At 41.7% G+C, this 21078-nt stretch overlaps 1 protein-coding gene across 1 annotated transcript in view; it reads left to right on the plus strand.

The window, feature by feature from the left end:
- LAMA2 (laminin subunit alpha 2) overlaps nt 1–21078 on the plus strand; it is a 619437-nt gene that overhangs the window by 379843 nt on the left and 218516 nt on the right. The window contains exons 16-18 of the mRNA XM_084827486.1: nt 1094–1207; nt 10190–10317; nt 13990–14076. Coding sequence (XP_084683612.1) covers nt 1094–1207; nt 10190–10317; nt 13990–14076 — 329 coding nt within the window. The remainder of the gene's footprint in view (nt 1–1093; nt 1208–10189; nt 10318–13989; nt 14077–21078) is intronic.

Here is a 21078-nt window from a genome sequence, read left to right on the forward strand (position 1 = left end):
TGGTGCATTCCTACACTTTTGGATGTGTGCATGAATACTGCCATCATCTAGGCATGGTTGACTGCATGGGACTTCCCTGTTGGGTTGTATATCAGTTGGGAAAGACCTGAGCAATAGGCATGCAATCTGTCCACCTGGTTGTGATATTCATCCACCCTCCCAGCAATATGGAATTTTACTATGAGGAAGCAGCTCTGATATCACTAGACTTGTATATAAGAGGAGCTAAAGGCACGCTTTCTTTTCTGCCTGCATGTTTGCCTTCTGCTTCTCTTTAATCTTTGATCCAAGATAACTCAAGTGGTATTTTAGCTATGTTTAGAGTCTCAAAAAGAAAGATCCCTTCTGTTCTCTCTCTTTTTCCCCCAGCAATTTGTCTTCTAACTATTTTCAGTCTGTAAATCTTGGTGTGTGAAGCTGACTTGTTTCCACTCTTTCATTTCTCTGCTTTTATTTTACCTTTTCAGAAGAAAGATCAAGCTAATGCCTCCTTTAGTCTTACACCCACCTATTCAGTTAAGGTCAATGCATAGACATCGTGCCAGGGAGACATGTTTTCTAGAGCTGTTTGAATGCTTCCATTCTTATTCCTTATCACTGTGGTTTTCAAACTGTGGGACGGCCCTGCCTTAGGAGGCGCAGAACATCTGGAAGGATGGAGCTAAGTTCCAGGTGGAGCCTTCCCACCACACACAAACCAAGATCCTCATTGAGCCACATTGGATTTGTATGAACAGAGGGAACTTCTTGCTTCATTATTCTTGCTTGGGAAAGAACTGCTATGTGCCCCCCAATGGTGCTCAGCCTGTGGATATAGGAGGAGGTCCGAGATGTCTTACTCTATTCCCTTTTCTAATGCTAGAACTGAATTAGTGCCCTGATCCATCTTTACATACTACAGCAGCCCTGCATGCAACATTCTCTGCTATGGAGCAAGATGGTGCTGGGTTGGGAGGGGACAGAAGGCAGAATTTTTTAAAAGTTGCCTTACTTCAAATTCCTTTTTTTTTAGTTTATCAAATTCAGTCCTGCACTATTTGTTGTTGTTGTTGAGTACATGCTAACGGTTTCAAAACTGTTTAATCTTCTACAGTCTTGTCGGTCAAGGTACAGGCGAGTTAATGGCACCATTTTTGGCGGAATCTGTAGGCCGTGCACATGTTTTGGTCACGCGGAGTCCTGTGATGATGTCACCGGAGAATGCCTGGTAAGTGCTGACTGACAGCACTGAGATCAGCTCGGTATACCAATGCAATTGAATTAACTACCTGAGAGACCAGGAGTGCTTAAGGGAAGAAGCAGTGATTTGACAGGAGAGATCTTTATATTGAACCGCTTCTGAAGTTAAAAAATATCTGGGTAACATGATAAAGTAGCTACTGCAAATAAAGGTGAACACGAAGGCTTCTTTACATTAGTCTGATAGCAATAGGTCTTACAGAAATCAGCAAAGAGAATATTTCAACAGACTTCACAGTGCAGAATGTTCTCATCTCTGTTGTGGGTTTACTTTATGTACAGAAGAGTGGTAATTTAATTGTAAATGCTACTGTAATGCAATATTACAGAGAGCCAGTGTGGTGTAGTGGCTAGAGTGTTGGACTAGGAGCCTGGAGATCCGGGTTCTAGTCCTCACTCAGCCATGGAAGCTCACTGGGTGACTTTGGGCCAGTCACAGACTCTCAGCCCAACCTACCTCACAGGGTTGTTGTTGTGAGGATAAAATGGAGAGGAGGAGGATAATTAATGTAAGCCGCCTTGGGTTCCTTGCAAGAGGAAAAAAGGCGGGATATAAATGCAATAAATAAATAAATAAATAAATAAATATGCAAGTATGACTATCAGAGGATATCAGTCAATCTCACTGGAATTCTTCAGAAATAAAGGGACGGGGGAAAGGGACACACTTGGGCTAAAAGGGAAGGTGGCTTTTCCTGAAAGTATATATTTGCTATAGTTGCCTATTACTTCAGCAGTTAAATGCATTTATTATCCAGAATAGTCATGCCCAGTGCACCTCTGTTTCCATCCTGCTCAGTAGCTATTTGAATGGGTGAATTACGCTGAATAGACTGTTCTGATTAACTCAAGGGCATTTTAGTTTTATATTGTCTGACATGGCATGAAGCTTGAAACAACATTTCTCATTTCATTAGTCTTGCAGAAATGCAATTTGAGCCACTGCCAATTTAGTGGGATATCATACTCCAGATTCCCTGCAGTATTCAAACTAACTCTGCATTGTGTGCGCTTTTAAATGTTCCTCCCGCCCCTTCTTTACTTTTTTTTTCCTAAGGAAAAGCTTCAGGGAAAAATCAGAATGAAAATACAGGGTTTTTACAATGCAATTTGGCATCTGAAATTACTGCTGGCCTTCCTGTTTTCCTCTGTACAAGATGTTTAATTGTGCTGCAGACCAGAACAAGATAGCTTAAATTGGTGGGTTGGTGGGTTTTTCCAGTTGCTTTTTCATGAATGAATGCCTAAAATGACTCACATTAATCCTATAATTAATCTTAAGAAGTACTTAGGAAAAAAAATATGTCATCATAGCTGTATTTTGAAATACTTCACTTGAAACTGGCAAGAGAGAGAGAGAAAAAAAATTGCTTGGCACGTAAATTGATTTGTTTTTCCTCACCAGTCTGCAGAGAATCTATTTCATTGTTTTTTCATGATTTCAGCCTTCTAATGCTAATGTCTAACAAAATTAGTTAAGATTTACAACAAAATTGGCTGATGTTTTGAAACTCTGTGCTTCAGACAACAAGTCAACAATTTTCTCACTGTAGGAGTACCTGACTGACTAGAATACCAGAGCCACTCGCTCAACTTGCTCTCACGGTAAAATAATCGAGCAGACCCTAATCATTCCCTGTTGTTATCTTAGGGCCAAACTAAACATTCTTCTAATCATGCATAATGGAGTTATGTGCAATTGTATCCCCTACTCTTCCACAAGAGTAGAGGAACCATGGCACTTCTGGACAGGAGAGATTAAGCTTCCACCCCCCATGTGCATCCCAAAATTCCGCCCCCTTTTGCATGGGGGGAGGGGTTAAAAAGACAGAAAAAAGCCTCCATTGACTGATGGTTGCAAGGGGAGAGCAGTCCCAGCTCTTTGCTCCTTTGCCGTCAGGGCTTCTTCACACATTGGCCTCAACTCAGCTAAACTGAGTCATGACTATGTTCAATGGAGAGAAATGCAACTTGGGGTAGTTGCAGCTAACTTATTCCCCAATAAGATCTCAGTGGGATGTACTACTCACAAATAAGTCTAACTGAGTTCAGTGGGACTCCCAGGAAAACATGCATAGGATTGCAACCTTAATGACTGACGTTAGCTGGATTTGGGCCATTATATTTTTAGGTATACACTTTTGAGAAGTCTGGATCTAAAAATGTAATGTGTGACATTGTTGTAAATGCTTATATCCTGTAACACAGGGGTGGGCAACATCTGTAGGCAGATGTTTTGCCTACAACTCCCATCAGCTCCAGCCTAGCCAGGAATGATGGGAGTTGCAGTCCAACAACATTTGGAGGGCAATGATTTGCTCACTCCTGCTGCGAGATCACAAACCTGTTTTTGCTAGCAGTGTAGATCCGCTTCAGACATAGCCCAAATCCAGAACCGAAGCAAGCTGCTTCGGAGAGATTCAGGCTTTGTCCGTGGTGAAGTGAGGCTTCCCTGAAGCAGGTCAGTGTGAAGTGGGCTGCTCCTGAAGCCTCATAGATTTGGAAGATGCAGGTGGAGTTGAACAGTCTCAGACTGTCTGTAAAAATAGTTTCATTTCCCCTCCAAGCTTCCCATAAAAGGGAGGCGGGGTGGGGAAGAGGGGTATTGTTTTGTGACTGACAGCTCTAGCTTCCAAACAAGGAGTAACTTTACTAGGGCTCTCCTTTCACTTCCAATCACAGTGCTTTCGGGAGGGATGAACAATGGATCAGTTGGTGTCAACTGTGCAAAAAACAAAAACAAATTCTCAAACTGTTTTTCTTTCATCAGTTCTCCCTAACCCTTACATCTATCTGTCTGAAATTTTGTAGATTATGCACCTAAGTGCACCTCTGTAGTGTGTGTCATGCCCATACAAATTGCCCACAAAACAACAAGGAGGAAGAGAACTGTTTTAACCCCTGAAAACTGTAAAGGCTCCTTTTGCACAGTCCCTTCTGAACCTATCTGTCTGAAATTTACAGGCTTCATATTCTCAGAAGGGGCAATTATCCAACTGTGCCAAGAATCCCCCCTAAAAAAATTATATGCATCTCCTTTTTAAATAATCTTGCACTTCCAAGGCTACTTGCACAATTTGGTAGACTTCATCCACACAGAAGGGGCTATTTTGCCTGCAAATTTCATCCACTTCTGTCAAACAGTTAAAAAAAAGTTAATAGCTGTTTCTTCATTTCCCAATGTAAGTCACTACGGAGACATAGAAAGCTTTGGATTTTCCAAAGTGAGGCTCAGATTTGGACCTAAGGTGAAGTGGGTCATACTTGAAGCAGTCTGTGTCAAATCAGCTTACTTTCCAGAGTGAACTGAACTGAGTCTTGTCTTTGTGCAGATCCCCAGAGATGTGAAGGCTTGGGGGAGGGGGGAATTGGGGGGAGGAGAAAATAAGAGAAAACAAATAATATCTTCCCAAGTTTTCGCCAAATCCCTGGACAAAATGGGGAAAAAAATTCCTTGTGTCCCCTGTCCCCATTTTTTCTGGGTTTGTTTTCAGGCCTTCACATCTCTACACATTGCTAATATTTACTGCATGGTAATATCTTAGGAATAGACAGGAGTGTTTGGAAGAATTTAACCTTCATTTTATTTCATTTGTATTTTATTTATTACATTTCTATACTGCCCAGCAGCCAAAGCTCTGTGAGTGGTTTACAGAGATTAAAAACCTTAAAAAATACAATATTGTGCATAATATAAAAACAGTTTAGCTACAAACATATAAGCAGACATCAGACACGCATCCACACAGCCTTGGTGAAAGTTGCTGCCTAGTAACTTGGTGCCTCTGATTTATACAGCTCTAGTATTGGTTATCTGTGCTCATGTTATCTGCTAGATATACTACGCTAGTGAGATGGCTAGGGGGGAAATACAGCTCTGGAAACAATAACATGGAGCATCTATCCAATCTATCTGCATTTATCCTGTGCTTTTCTTTGTACCCTTCACTGTGCACTATATCATCATGTAGAGAGAAAATGCACAGAAACTAAAAATCTATTTGGGGATTTTGTGTTGGCTGTAAGTGAAGTCTCATGCAGGCTGTTAAATGCTGCAATTCAATTTGGATCATAAGCCTTTTGAAGTGAAAGAGAGAGAGAGAGAGAGAGAGAGAGAAGTTTGAGTGCTGAAAAAAGAGGCATGCTTCACATCAAAGGGATTTTCTCCTATTGAGATGCACTGAGCCTTTTGGCCTTCTCATTACTATTCATGGTGGTTTTTCAGCAATACAACAGCCAGGCAATTTAGGCAGCTAATTACTGATATGTTGCTTCTTTTGACTCTTCCTCAGCTTCGAAATAGACTTGAAAAGAAGCTGAAATTTTTTTTGATTCATAACAAGAGCTGGAATCAACGGCTGTAGCCTAAGTTTGTATTTAAAAAATCCCATCTCTAGCACACATCTTGGAATAACCTGCAAAGCCCTTTGATTCCAACGCATCCATGGAGGTTGCCGCATATCAATATACACAGTAACTGCTTCTGTAGATGGCGCAAGCTCTAAACATGAAGTTCCGTTTTGTCATGTTACAGACACACTGTTCCTTGCCATGGTGTTAAGAGATTCACAAAACCTAGGCCTTGCCAAGTGTTTTGTGGTATTACTGTTGTCTGCAGCACAGAAGAGGTGTTATGTGCAGGTACACTTTTAAGGAAATTCTGAGTAATCACGTCACAATAATGAGCTCAGATGTCATGGTACCTGTTTGCCAAACGATGGTTTCGTAGTTGGGAGTGCCTGATAGGGTTGTGTGTCCTTCCTTCCCCACTCCTCCTTCTCCTTTCCTGTGGGGCTTTGCTGTTTCTTCTCATTCACTGTCCTAGTTAGCGATAATGTTAGTTTATTATTGTGGCGACACCTGAATAAATGTAACGATTCTGCCTACTTCCACAGAAGTTTTGACTTTACCTTCCCAGTTATCTGTTGTAAATGCTGCAGAGTGTTTCATATATCCTTGGTTTTCTCATCAGCTTCAGTGCATTCAAGGTTCTTTCTTCCCCCGCCCCCTCCACTGCAAAAGTAGTTGTTCAAATGGATGCACATTATAGCAGCAGTTGGCACATCTGAGTGGACCAGTGGTGAATGTTTTTCTGAATGCACAACCCATGCAGAGGAATGTCGTACTGAGAGACATCTGCACTTGATGTGCATTCCGATAAGCATTCCACCCCTTTCCCCCCTTCTTCATGTAACATTCCCAAGAGTTTGTACATCCAGTCACTGATCCTCATTTTTCCCCCAGAGGAAAATAGATCATATATACGAAAGATTCAGGATAATTGTCAACAGAAGCAGAATAATCATCTGTACATAAGAAATGAACCCTTCAGATTGCACAGCATCCCAACAGACATACCATAATCTAACTAGAAATTGAAAACAAAATCTAATAGTGGTTTCACTCTTTGGTATGAGGACAAACTATGGTCAGTGATAACTATAGTTATGCCTGTTCAGACATTATGATAAAACAAAGCTGTGGCAAACCAGGAAAGGGTGGATGGGAAGTGCATGGTCAGGGATGACGGAAGCAGGGGACAAGTCTGTGAGCCCAGTTGATGTCCTTGTCACCAAAATATGGTTTGATGATCAGGTATCATGACATCTGAGCCGGGCCTAAAAGTTTAGATGTGAGCACTTACATATTCCATAAGAAATAATTTCTTTAGAGTTGTTGGAATAGTTATAGGGGGAAAGGAAGGAGATATAGAGGTAAGTTACTACATGACAGTGGGAAGAACCACTTCACTGCAATCTCTTTCATGGTTCCTGCATACTAACGTTACTAGAGTGATATGAGAGGAAGCTACAGGAAAGCATGGTAGCCTATGAATTGCTCTTAGTGCCAAGTATATCTTTCATTTTATATCCAGTTCACTTCCATTTTATATCCAGATTCCTCTGTCATAAATATTTTGCTTATGAATTCTAAGCAGAGGGAAGCTTCCTTGTAAGTCACATAATCTTGGTGTCAGTGGGTGAACCATGACTTTTAAATACCAGATAACACCAGTAAGTGATTTCTGTACTGGATGAAAATATAACTACTTAGTGAGCAACATGTACTCACCAGCAATATTGAGAAAAGCACCTCTCCATCATTTGAATTGTAATTCAAAGGATTATCAAGGTGCAAATTCTTTGAGTGCAACTTTAACATACCACATTCGTGCAACTTTAATATAACATGATTCCTGCCACAGGAATCTCTCTCATAAAAGCCTTTGTGGGTTTGCAATAAATGGTGTGTGAAGTTGTTAAGAGATATTTCATATGTTACCACTTCTGTAATAGAAATCAAATCCTACCCATCTTCATCTTACATATTTCATTTATGAAAAGCCAGATTCTTTGAGAGTACTTGTGTGTTTACTACACAATGGCTGCATTCAGAAATTGGCCTAAACAAGCCTCAAGTTCTTGTGCTTGCTTCTCCCCACTCTTCTGGGGGAGCGCAAGGAGGAAATTGGAAGTTTTCCCTTCCCTTTTCTATTCAACACAGTTTACTGTTACACTCAAACTGTAAACTCTGGTTAATCTTAACTATGGTTTACTGAGACAAGCCAGCTTCATAAACCACGGTTTAAAATTAACTTGTTTCCATAAACCAGGAGTGGACAACTTTGGGACATCTGGAGACCATTTCCCCATCCCCCACCATAGCCTGCATGACCTGCGCTCCTTCTGCCCCATGGAATTACGTGGTGGCAAAAAAAAAAAAAGTTTATTATTTAACTAAATAAATTATTTTCAGAAACAAACCATTATGGAACAGTATGGAGGCCAGATTTAGCTTGAAACCCCCTGCCATAAGCCATAGCTAAGACTATCCACAGATTGTCCAGGTTTTGACAAAACAACAAGCTGGTGTTAGTCAAAAATCAGAAGTAAAAGCTTCTGATCTTGTTACATCAGTGCTGTGGATGACATAAACATCAGCATAAATTAAACTTCCATTAGCCCCCCAAGGAGGGTACACGCAAGAAAAAAGGCTCACCTAAATTCAATCCCATAATGATAAACCACACAACTCTGAGAGTTGTTACTGAGAATACCCGGGTTTCACATTACACTCAGCAACCCAGGCATGGAGCATCCCTGCATTGTTTATAGGGATGCACAAAAGTCACTTACCTTTTAATGAAATTTGATTCGAGGTGGGGGGGAGGCGCTCCGTCCCTCCCCCTGAAATTCTGGCCGGGGGGGGAGGCACTCCGTCCCTCCCCCCCGAAATTCTGGCCGGGGGGGGGAGGCGCTCCATCCCTCCCCCCCGAATCCTGGCCGGCCGGGTCCGCAAATGGCGGCGGCCGTAGCCACCGCCGTTTGCGTCCCTGCAGTCAGCCGTGATAGGCTACGTAAATGTTTACGTAGGCTATCACGGCTGATTTAAAAGGGAAAAAAAAAGCATGTACAGTGAAAAAAAATGGGAAAAAAAACCGAAAAACAAGCATGGTGAAAATAAGGGGGACGCAAATAGTGTAGATGCTACGCTATTTGCGTTCCCCTTATTTTCGCCGTCTTAGTCTATGTAAATGTTTACGTAGACTAAGATGTGTCAAAATAAGGAACGCAAATGGCGGCGTCCATGGGCGCCGCCATTTGTGTACGTGCGTTGTTTTTTTTCTTTTAAATCAGCCATGATAGGCTACGTAAACATCTACATAGCCTATCACGGTATTTTTTAAAAATCTAGCCGTGATAGGCTACGTACGTAGCCTATCACGTTTTTGGGGTTTTTTTTACTGGAAATGGCAGCGGCGGCAGCCGGTCAGAAGACCGGCCGCCGCCGCCACCGAAGTTGCCGCCGCTGCCGCCAGGAAGATTCGCCCAAGGTAAGTCCCGTCCCGGAGGGGCGGGGGGGGGGGCAGAACGTTTCGCCACCGATTTCGGGGGGCCGAATGCGCTGGCATTCGGCCTCCCCGAGATTCGTGGCGAAATTCTCTGACATCCCTAATTGTTTAGCTGCATCTGGCTGCAGTGGGAGTGCCTCAGGTGGCAAGAACCGGCATGCTTGCTTGCTCGCTCCCGCTCCATTTGCATGCTGTTGTGATATGCGAACTGGGCCATAATGTTTCAACAAGGGCACTAGCTATTAAGATGGCTGCCTCTGAGATTGTTGGCAAAACAAGGGTGCAAGTCAAGAAACACTGTGATATCCCAAATAATCATTTAGCTCGGATCATCAGGACACAATTATTCATGTGTGATCACTGAATACCTGAAAATAATAATAATAAGCCTTCAGAGGTTTGCTTACACTTGAATTGCATATCTGAAGCTTGTATATACATAGGAAAAATAGCTTTTAATGCACATTAATGAGGCATTTGGAGTGTTGATATCTGCAGTTGAAAGCAAAAAAGCTGAAAAAATGTCAGAAAATAATTGTTGAACGTCAGTGCATGTGATTGCTTTTGTTCTCCCTACATCTCTATCAGCTTGGTTTAGGAACTGAGAAGACTTTATTGGCATGGATGAATAATTTTTTGCAGATGTTGGGGGATAATAAATCACTGTTAATCTTGGTATCCATATAATCTATCAGTTTAAGGATATGTGTTGGGTTGCTCTTGAATAGCGTTCATAAGCTACAGGTGATGAAGAATGTAGCCACCTGTTTCCTGAGTTTGGGCAGGGGATGCTAGTGGATACCTAACACATACCAGCTCAAATGTCCACTAACTAGTAGGAGATGGTGGGGGTTAGAGTTGGACTTAAATTGGAGTCACTGTGTCTCTGCCTAACATACCTTTTAAGGTTATTGTGAGAACCTGTTGTGGAGGGTGGAAGGTACAAAATATTCCACCCTGAGGGCCTTGAAGGAAATGCAGGATAAAAATATAATGGACAGACAAGCAGGATGAACTGCGGGCCCTACTGTGTTTTTACGAACTATTGTCCTATGATATTCCGAAAAGGTGTCTTTGTGTCTCGCTCTGCCTGTTTAGGAGTGCAAGCACAACACAGGTGGCCTATATTGTGATAGATGTCTTCCCAGTTTCTATGGAGATGCTACTAAAGGGAAACCCAATGACTGTCAACTGTGTGCCTGCCCGCTGAGTATACCTTCAAACAAGTAAGTTGCAAATTCAGCCAATAAAAATAATATTGAACTGTCCCTTGAAGTATCCTTTTATCAATTATTGGCAGCCCATGAAATACGTAATAGATTGGCGAGCATAAATATACAACAAAAATGTATAATCCTACTATTCTCCTATTTTGGTTCTAGACAATGAAATGAACATCAACACAATGTAAACTTTCACTAGCCACACAATAGTCTATCTCAGATTCCATTTTTTCCCATGTTAACTAGACAAAGAGGCAAACACTAGGAATAGATTTAATAGATGCACCATGATCCTAAGAGCTCCACGTCCACGATAGGGCTCTGATACCCATTTTCTACAGGGATACTCTATAGTTCTGGGTGGAACGTTTGGCAACCTGGCTCTCTGTTAAGGACCATGTGCCCATACAGCCAGGGCAGGGCTAGGGCTTATGAAGGCATGGCTACTGTGTTGGGTTGAGATTCTCTCTGGTCAAGCTGTATGGTGGGTGGGTGGCCATCCCCTATAACTTCCAATGGAGTTTAGCTCAGGGAAAATCCACAGCCCACCTCACAAGGCTCCAGATATTGACAGGGATACCTGAAAGGTGAAAAGCAGACTAGGAGAGAGTCATACCAGTTCTTCTCTTGTTGATACTCCTTCCTTTGAGAAATGCACCATGACACAGAGATCTGCATGGCTTTCAAACTGGCAGGCACCACTCTCAGGAAACTAGAGTTCTTGTAGACGTGCAGATCTCATTTCCTGACATAAGGGCTTCCAGCAAGAAGGATCACTGTGTGACTACCAGTCCCAGCCATCCCTTCCCACACTAGACTGTGATTTGGAGGAGTGGTGCTGCTTTTTCCCTGGCAGGTGCTGAGGGGCATCTTCCAGGTAAGAACCAGTGGTATAAGTCACACGTATGATGGGTGTGAGGATTGGGGGAAAATTGGGGCATGGGCTAGATGTGGCCCAATGGAATGCCAGTTGACCCCCCCTGTCTTAGAGCACTATGCATCTTTTAAATCAGCCATGATACGCTACGTAAACATCTACATAGCCTATCACGGTATTTTTTACCGTCATCATTTTCATTATCATTATTACATTTATATCCCACCATTTCCCTCTTGTAAGGAACCCAGGGTGGCTTACATGGTCCTCTACCATTTTATCCTCACAACAACCCTGCAGGGTAGGTTAGGCTGAGAGTCATTGACTGGCCCAAAGTCACCCAGTGAGCTTCATGGCCACGTGGGGACTAGAACCCAGGTCTCCTAAGACCCACTCCCAGTCCAACACTACAACTACTATATGACCCTGGCTCTCAATGGAAATGTGTAAGTGGGAGCCAAAGAACAATTTCCCTCCATGCTGAAGCGACCTAGACCTGTGTTCATTGCAGCAGTTTCCACAAAAGTGGATGTGATTGTGAGGAAACACTCATCCAGCTATAGTGAGTGCAAGGCTGAGGGCTTCCCCCTCCAGCAAATCTGCTTATGAGAGTGTATGTGAAGTACACTAGCAATATCAGTCGAAGAGAGAGAGAGAGAGAGAGAGAGAGAGAGAGAGAGAGGACCGCTGTTTAATCATTCTGCTAAATTTCACAGGTCACTTTCTATGGATACTTCACATGCAGAGGCATTTAGTTGGTCACTGTGGGAAACAGGATGGGCGACTTGTGGCATTCCAGATGCTGATGGACTGCAACTTCCATTATCCCTTACCATTGACTGCAGTCCAACAACGTCTGGACTGCAGAGCCACAGGTTTCCCAGCCCTGGGCTAGATGGACCTTTGGTCTCACCCAGCTGAGCAATTATGTACTGAGTGGATCTGCAGTCCTGTACACACTTACATGGGCAAAAGTCCCATTGAACTCAGTGAGGCTTACTTCTGAGTAGATGCACATAGGAGTATGTTACTAGGCTCTCTTTACAGTATTATAAAATAACTAAAAGCTAACATCCATCACAGGCTACGGGTTACAGAAATAGCAAACAAGAAAATGGTGTTCATTTATATCGATTACTTGCCAATTCATAGGACACACTGGGAATTTCAAAAACTTCTCATAGTCCTGCAAAGTTTCATCCCTAATGGAAGAATGACAGTTCTCATTGCTTGCTTATATTTATTCCACTAGTGCACCCACGTTAAACAAAACTTTGTCCTAGGGCTCCGTGTCTACTGCTGGGTTGTTCGGCAAATTGAATAGCTATGCAGTGCAAACAAATCTCTAAGTGAAATAAAAGGAAGAATAATTGAAGGCTGATCTCTTTAAAATAGCAGAGTGACAGATATCCTGTTGTTTCAAATTGCTTGTATCTTTCAGTGTGCCAGCAGATTACCTCATTACTGTGTGTCAATCAGATGCTAGAGGGGGAGAAACACAGAAAACTAAATGCTAGAAGGCAGAGGTACACAGCTAGGGTAAAATACTATCAGAGGGGATTGTAAACATGCAAATGACTAGGTTGCCAAGAGATACAACTGTGTTCCCACTATCTCATTTGTAGAAAGCATGGGAGGCATGAAATAAACAAATATAAAGCTCTGTCTCTTATGAATGCAGCCAGTTTGAAACACGAGGGTAGCAGGAATTTATGGAGGATGGTTAACTGCTATTGCAGTGACAATCTAATTAATTAATGCTGCAATTCTGTACCATCTGACCTGGGAGTAAGTCCCTTTGTGCTCAATGGCGTTTACTTTTGAGGAGACACATATCAGATTGTATTACAAAGATTACACTTCAACCTCCAGTTTAAATCATCCAGGCAGCTACCAGCCTCTAGTTTTTTACAATTATATTAGAGTCCTAGCCTTGAGTCACAAGCATGCCCTGGAAGGATAGGAAGCATCCACAAGTGTTGCCTCTTCTGATTGTGAATACCACTGGTTATGGGTGATATCCAGTTAGTGTCCCTCCGTTGATGGAGGGCAATTTTCCTTCCCCTCTGCAGCCTCCCCTGTGGCCAAAATCTGCTCCAGAGTGTTAGGGAACCATTTGGAACAGCATGGGAAATAGTAGAGGGCTGCAGGGAGGAAAGGGGAATGGTAAAAAATTGCCTCCATTCTGCTGACAGACGCCTTCTGGCAGCAGAAGGACACCAATTGGATACCATCTATGCTTCTTAAGGTAAGGTGTAAGCAACTTCCATTCAGTGATCTTTGCGAACTCTTAGATAAGACTTTGGGCAGATCCTGAAAAACAGCACTATCATGTTTCCCCTTCCCCTTCACTCTTTAATGCAGCAGTTCTATTCCACTGTATACGGAGCCTGAGTTTATTGAGCTTTTCCATCAGTTGCCCTTCAGATGCTGTGAGATTTAACTTGGGAGTACAGTCTGAGATAGGTTGCATTGCTAGGCCCTCAAGGGCTCAGACAAACAGCTGTACATTCCTGCTTTTTTAGATGGCATAGCAACTCACTGATAGACTAAAGTCCCATAACAACATGTCACTTGGATGCTGCCACCCGTTTGAGCTATATCCAGTGTCGGCAGAAATAGCAGAGTCATTCCAAACTCTACCGGCTGGAGCCAAACTTAAGCCCCATGAGTGAGGCCAGGCAGACTTTCCCCATGCCCTGTTTTGAAAGCAGCACTCTCTGAAGAAGGATGCCAACTATGCTGTTAATGAGTTTCTTTCTCTGTGTCCCTCTTCTTGCCCTACATCAACAACAAAGTTTTAGCCCAACATGTCATTTGGACCAAAGTCGTGGATTAATATGTGACGAATGCCCCCTTGGATATGCTGGCTCACGCTGTGAGAGGTAAGCAAATGCCATATAGGATCTAATTTTCTTTATCTCACAGTACTTTATTAAACTTTTTTTCCTAAATCCTCATGTCCTTTGTGTATGAAAGCAGACATATTAGTCATACCCATGTTCCTATTGTCTGCCCTATAGTCAGAATGCTGGTGGAGTAATGATGTCATACAAAGTTTCTATTTTTAATGAAAGATTTCATTGTCTGTTCCAGATTTGTTCAGCTGCTTTGTGAGCCAACAAAATTGTTTTTATTTAATTTTGCAGATAAACATTAAACTATAACATCAAAGAAAGTATTTTCCATAGAAGTAATATGACTTGATAGGATTTTAAAATGTATTTCTTGTTTTTGTGCACCTGTTAGTTTTTGTTATTATTTTTGTGTCCACCAAGTTTGGCTTGAACACTGAGAGTATACTTAATCAATTATTCAGTGAATTGCCATTTCATCTCCTTACACTGAGCCAAACAATTCAATTGTGGAAGCTAGATTTATTTGTCTTAATTATTTTAAAACTCATATTTTCAAATCCGCTTGCTTCTAATTCTCCTCTGAAGTTGCTCATTTGGCATGTGGAGTTACTGGGCTCTAAACAATGTCTCAGTGTTACAAATATTTCAGAAGGGTGTTTTCTTCTCTCTCTCTCTCTCTCTCTCAGTTTCTCACTCTCAGTCTGCAACGTGGCATATCACTCTCTAAGTGATTGAACAAGGACAAATGTAGAAATCTGGCAGTATGGGATCAGTCTTTCCTTAAGAGAATCTCATGTTTGATAAACTGTACATTTTCTTATTGTGCATTTCTTCTCTTTTTTCTTTTGCTATACTCTGGAAAATTGATTTGATGTAAATACAGCAAAGATGGTGGTAAAAGTCCAAAAAAGCAGGGATGACTCCAAAGGATAGCAGGTCCCCCCTCCACACACAAATATTTCCCATCATTCCATTTGCTTCCCCCAGCTTTCTGTTACTGTATATTAAGGTCCTATATAGGATGGATTAAATACTTATTATATGTATACATTCATATATAGATTTAGAAATGACACTACCTAAAATATAGATAGCATAAAATTTATTAGTGATTTATTATTATTATTATTTATCCTTTTTAATTTCCTTCCTTTTTATTATTATTACTATCATTATTATGAGACTTTGATTAGTAATATTTTTGGCTGGTTAAATTGTTAAGCTTTACTATTATATGTTAACTGAAGGGCAATATATGGTTATTGGAAATGAATTGTAGGCTTGCTCCCTTGCTATAAGACTGGTGATATGATATTGAAATATAAGGTTGATTATCTATGCTGTACTGAATTGTAATATTGGCAATGTTATAGGTATAACTTTTAAGTAGAGTGATATTTGAAGTTTGTGTGTAATGGAGTTTAAATTTAATCCTTTTAAGTAACTTTTTAATTTTTTTCTTTTTTTTCTTGCTTTCTTCTTTTCCTTCTTCTGTTTTTTTTTTTCTTTTTTCATTAATTGCTGTGTCCTCCTAAGAATACTGTATTGTTGGAAACTGTAGATAATGACTAGGTACTGTTTATTTCATTTATAAAGATAAAAAATAGAATAAAAGTTTTTTTTTTAAATGATAATATTACAGTGGCCCTGTGGGATGAACCCATAGTTCATAGCTCCTACTCCATTGCTATAAAATCTAAAATAATGTGTACCTTGCTGTAAAGGAAATTGCTATGTTTAACTTGCTGGTATTTGCTTAGTTGGGTTATATAACAATAATCTACAAAGCGTTCTGTTTATCATTTCCCCCTACATTTCACCCCTAGGCATCATTCCTGAGTGGCACTATTCAACATATTTACTATCAAACCAAAACTGAGCCATTTTTGGATTGCACTGAAAGTATGGTCCGCAGTTTCCAGTTAGCAAAATCTGGAATCTCTCCAACCCTGAGGATGAAATCCTATATACACTTGCCTGGGAGTAGCTCTCAGTGAATTCATTGGGACTTACTTCTGAGTAGACATGCATAGGATTGCACCGCTTGCCTTAAAATGTGGAAGCACTGGTAATTAAAAAGAAGAATACAGAATACCACTAATGTGCTAGGTGTACATGGTGAAGAGTCAGGAATTTACAGAGCCTTGGGGGAATCTAGGCCATGTGTAAGAAAGGGCCCAAATGAAGAATATTCCTTTCCATGATGAAAAGGGAGATTTTAGAGAGTGTATTCATTTAGCCATATGCTTCCTTAACAAGAAACATGCTGGAACACACACCTGAGGATGAAGATTCAGCACATACACCAAGTCCACCATTTTCTTTTACATTCATATCATGTTATATCTGGCTAAAAGTACCTGCTGCAAGGAGGAATTCACCCGCTTATCACAGTAGTGGCTACTGCTGAATGCTATTTCTGTCTTATCTTTTCCTGTCTAGCTGGCAAATCATCACCCTCCTCTCAAATCTAAGGGCTGTGAAGTTAATGAATGCAAGAACAAATCAGCTGAAGAGTACTTTTGTGAGAGTTGGTCAGTGTAGGGGTCTCAACATCAACAAGTAGTATTTCTTGAGTGGGGTGTAATCCATAGATTAGCAATGGGGAAAGAATTTAAATAAGTGTTTCTTTTAATTAAGGTAAAAGGAAATTAAAAGGAACCGCGGTGGCTTAGTGGTTAAGATGCTGAACTGCAGACTGGAAGGTCGGCAGGTCAGCAGTTCGAGACCCGAGTGCTGCGTGACGGAGTGAGCTCCCGTCTTCAGTCCCAGCTTCTGCCAACCTAGCAGTTCGAAAGCAAGAAATTGCAAGTAGATAAATAGGTACCGCCTCGGTGGGAAAGGTAACAGCGTTCTGTGCATTTCGGTGTTCAGTCATGCCGGCCACATGACCACGGAAGCGTCTTCGGACAGCGCTGGCTCTTCGGCTTAGAAACGGGGATGAGCACCGCACCCTAGAGTCGGACACGACTGGTTGGGGACACCTTTACCTTTACCTTTTTTTCTTTTAATTGTCACAAGTTGAATAAAATTGCCCAAGGCCATTGATTATAGCAAACACATCCGCATTTAGAAAGCCTTCTTTATATGCTATTAAATGTGAATGAGTAATAGCTTCAGGAATTTGCATGGAATCCCTTCTTATTTTAGCTTGCGGATACTACTCTGAGTCATATGTAGTCATTAAATTAACTGCTTTAAAATGATCATGAAGTGTTCTATATTCAGTTTTGTCTTGCAGCCACCCATGATTTCCCACTCCTAGAACTGGCAATAAATCTCCTTTTGTTTATATATAATCCTAGCAAATTAAAACGCTTTTATGGGGGGCGGATTGTCACAATCATTGTTCCATTGAGTCATTTACGGACTGACTGCTGGGCTGCATTTAAGTTTGCTTTGTTGGATTGGCAATTGGCAATTCTTCTTCTTCTTCTGCTTCTGCTTCTTCATCTTTTGCTCCAGCATCGTTCTGTACCCATCTTTCCTCTGGTGGTCTGTAATCACTTCCTTGCCATTACCCTTCTTTTGCTATCTCTCCTTCCTTCAGTAAAGTTGGAATGCTTTTGCTTTTCCTACCACTAAGATAACATCATCCCTCTCTTTAAATCTCTCAGCTGCCTCCTTGTTGCTTTCAATTTTATGCCCTAATCCTTGCATTTGAGACTTTGTGCCTCTCCACCTTTGGTGGAATTGAATTGTTATGTCTTTCTGTACCCTGTCTCATCATCATCTTTCCGAACAAGCACATCTGAGGGTCTAAGATGAGCTGGGAATTTGTGGGCCAACACATGTTCAGCATGGAAAGTGACCCTTGAATTCAGAGAGCCTCAAATGTAAGGACTATTCTTTCAGAAAGGGGCAAGAAGCCAGAGATCTAGGATGCTATCCTATGCATGTTTAGACAGAAAAAAGTCCTACAATTCCCAGCATCCCCCAGCCAGCATAGGATTGTGCCCTTAGATAATTTTATCTTAGTTGTGAGAAAGACAGAGGCATTCTGAATTTTCTGAAGAAGGGAGAGCAGAAAATGGGGAACGGCAGGGAAGTGGTTGCAGTAAACTAGGAGAAAGATGGCCTGTTTCTTTCTTTCTGTTTCTTGACAAAGAGTTTAAAACCAGCATTGGATGTGGGTGAAAAATTGTTGTTTGAATGTAGTTTCAAATTAAGCTGGGGGGGGGTTTTCTAAACCCACATATATATGAAACATGGTTGCATACTGGGTTTGGTGTATCTAACGCCTTTACCTTCCCCTCAGTCCCACACAAATGACTGCTGTTCAGTTGTTTCATAAATCAGCATATGGGTATACTCAGTCCTAATAATTTCCCCTCATTGATACTGCGTAATGCATCATCTGATGCTTAGTCATTCCATGCTGTGTATCTGTAACCTAAGGGTTGCAGTTTGAACACATGGACCCTAGGGGAAATATGGCTTTATAGCTGTCACAGCATAGATGTACCTGCCAAATAAATATGGACAGTATTACTATAGGATATAGGGCTCCTTCACACAGAGCTTTTATCCTGCTACTGAGATTGCTCCTTCACGGAAGTTTGCAGGCTCTGTGATCATTCAAGGCGTCTCCTGCACTAAATGCCCTTTGTTCCATTTTTAAATAGATCACAGATAATGAGCTATCAAATTACCCCATTGTGTTCTGCTTCAGTTTCCTCCATGAAAAGAGTAAAAGCAGCAAGAAGAGGAGCGAGATCAGTGAAAGATAATGGAAGGCCCAGATATGGGGAGAAGGAGGGAAGGGGGTGGGGGGAAAGGAAGCAGGTGAAAAGGGGAGTCCTTGTGAACTTGCATTTAAAACAGAAGCAGAAACCTCATTTTATATGCAGGGTTTTAGGCTGGTGTAGAGATGCCCACCCCTTCACGGATCACTGACTTGTTGTGGCGAAGGGGCTTGCGTAACTCAGTGAAGCCATAAGCTATGCTGTGCAGAGCGACCCAAGACGGACAGGTCATGGCAGAGAGTTCTGACAAAATGTGGTCCACTGGAGAAGGAAATGGCAACCCACTCCAGTATTCTGGCCAAGAAAACCCCATGGAACGTATCACAAGGCTAAAAGAGATGACGCCGGAAGATGAGCTCCTCAGGTTGGAAGGTGTCCAATATACTACTGGGGAAGAGCAGAGGGAATTTCCAAGTAGCGCCAGAAAGAGTGAAGCAGCTGGGCCAAAGCCGAAAAGACACTCAGCTGTGGATGTGTCTGGTGGTGAACAGAAAGTCCGATGCTGTAAAGAACAATATTGTTTAGGAACCTGGAATGTAAGATCAATGAATCAAGGTAAGCTGGAGGTGGTCAAACATGAGATGGCAAGACTGAACATTGACATCTTGGGAATCAGTGAACTAAAATGGACAAGCATGGGCAAATTTAATTCAGGTGACCATCATATCTACTACAGTGGGCAAGAATCCCTTAGAAGAAATGGAGTAGCACTCATAGTCAACAAAAGGGTGGGAAAAGCAGTAGTGGGGTACAATCTCAAAAATGATAGAATGATCTCAGTACGAATCCAAGGCAAACCATTCAACATCACAGTAATTCAAGTCTACACCCCAACCACTGAGGCCGAAGAACCTGAGGTTGATCGGTTCTATGAAGACCTACAACACCTTCTAGAACTAACACCAAAAAAAGATGTCCTCTTCATCATAAGGAATTGGAATGCTAAAGTAGGAAGTCAAGAAATCACCAGGATAACAGGCAAGCATGGCCTTGGTGTACAAAATGAAGCAGGACAAAGGCTAATAGAGTTTTGCCAAGAGAACACGCTGATCATAGCAAACACTCTTTTCCAACAGCACAAGGGGTGACTCCACACAAGAACATCACCAGATGGTCAATATCGAAATCAGATTGATTATGTCCTTTGCAGCCAAAGATGGAGAAGCTCTATCCAGTCAGTAAAAACAGGACCTGGAGCTGACTATGGCTCAGATCATCAGCTGTTTCTTCCAAATTTTCGGCGTAAATTGAAGAACGTAGGGAAAACCACGAAACCATTCAGGTATGACCTAAATCATATCCCTTATGAATATACAGTCGAGGTGAGGAATAGATTTCAGGGATTAGACCTGATAGACAGAGTGCCTGAGGAACTATGGACGGAGGTCCATAACATTATTCAGGAGGCAGCAACTCAATCCATCCCAAAGAAAAAGAAATGCAAGAAAGCAAAGTGGCTGTCTGATGAGGCTTTACAAGTAGCTGAGGAAAGAAGGGAAGCGAAAAGCAAGGGAGAAAGGGGAAGATATACCCAACTGAATGCAGAGTTCCAGAGAATTGCAAGGAGAAACAAGAAGGCCTTCTTAAATGAACAATGCAAAGAAATCGAAAACAATAGAATGGGAAAGACTAGAGATCTCTTCAAGAAAATCGGAGATCTCATGGGAACGTTTTGTGCAAAGACGGGCATGATAAAGGACAAAGAAGGCAGGGACCTAACAGAAGCAGATGAGATTAAAAAGAGGTGGACACAGAAGAACAATACAGGAAAGATCTGAATGTCCCTGATAGCCATGATAGTGTGGTCACTGAACTTGAGCCGGACATCCTAGAAAGTGAAGTCAAGTGGGCCTTAGGAAGCATTACTAACAACAAAGCTAGTGGAGATGACAGTAATCCACCTGAGCTATTTAAGATCCTAAAAGATGATGCTGTTAAAGTGCTGCACTCAATATGCCAACAAATTTGGAACACTCAACAATGGCCACAAGACTGAAAAAGATCAGTTTATATTACAATTCCAAAGAAGGGAAATGCCAAAGAGTGTTCAAACTACCGTACAATTGCGCTAATTTCACATGCCAGCAAGGTGATGCTCAAAATCCTAGAAGCTAGGCTTCAGCAGTATGCGAACTGAGAACTACCGGAAGTACAAGCAGGGTTTCAAAGAGGCAGAGGAACTAGAGATCACATTGCCAACATTCGCTGGATCATAGAGAAAGCAAGAGAATTCCAGAAAAACGTCTATTTCTGCTTCATTGACTACGCTAAAGCCTTTGATTGT

Source organism: Heloderma suspectum, chromosome 1 (genome assembly GCF_057233095.1).
Source record: "Heloderma suspectum isolate Gila_16-S chromosome 1, 16-S_ref, whole genome shotgun sequence".
NCBI classification, from domain to species: Eukaryota; Metazoa; Chordata; class Lepidosauria; order Squamata; family Helodermatidae; genus Heloderma; species Heloderma suspectum.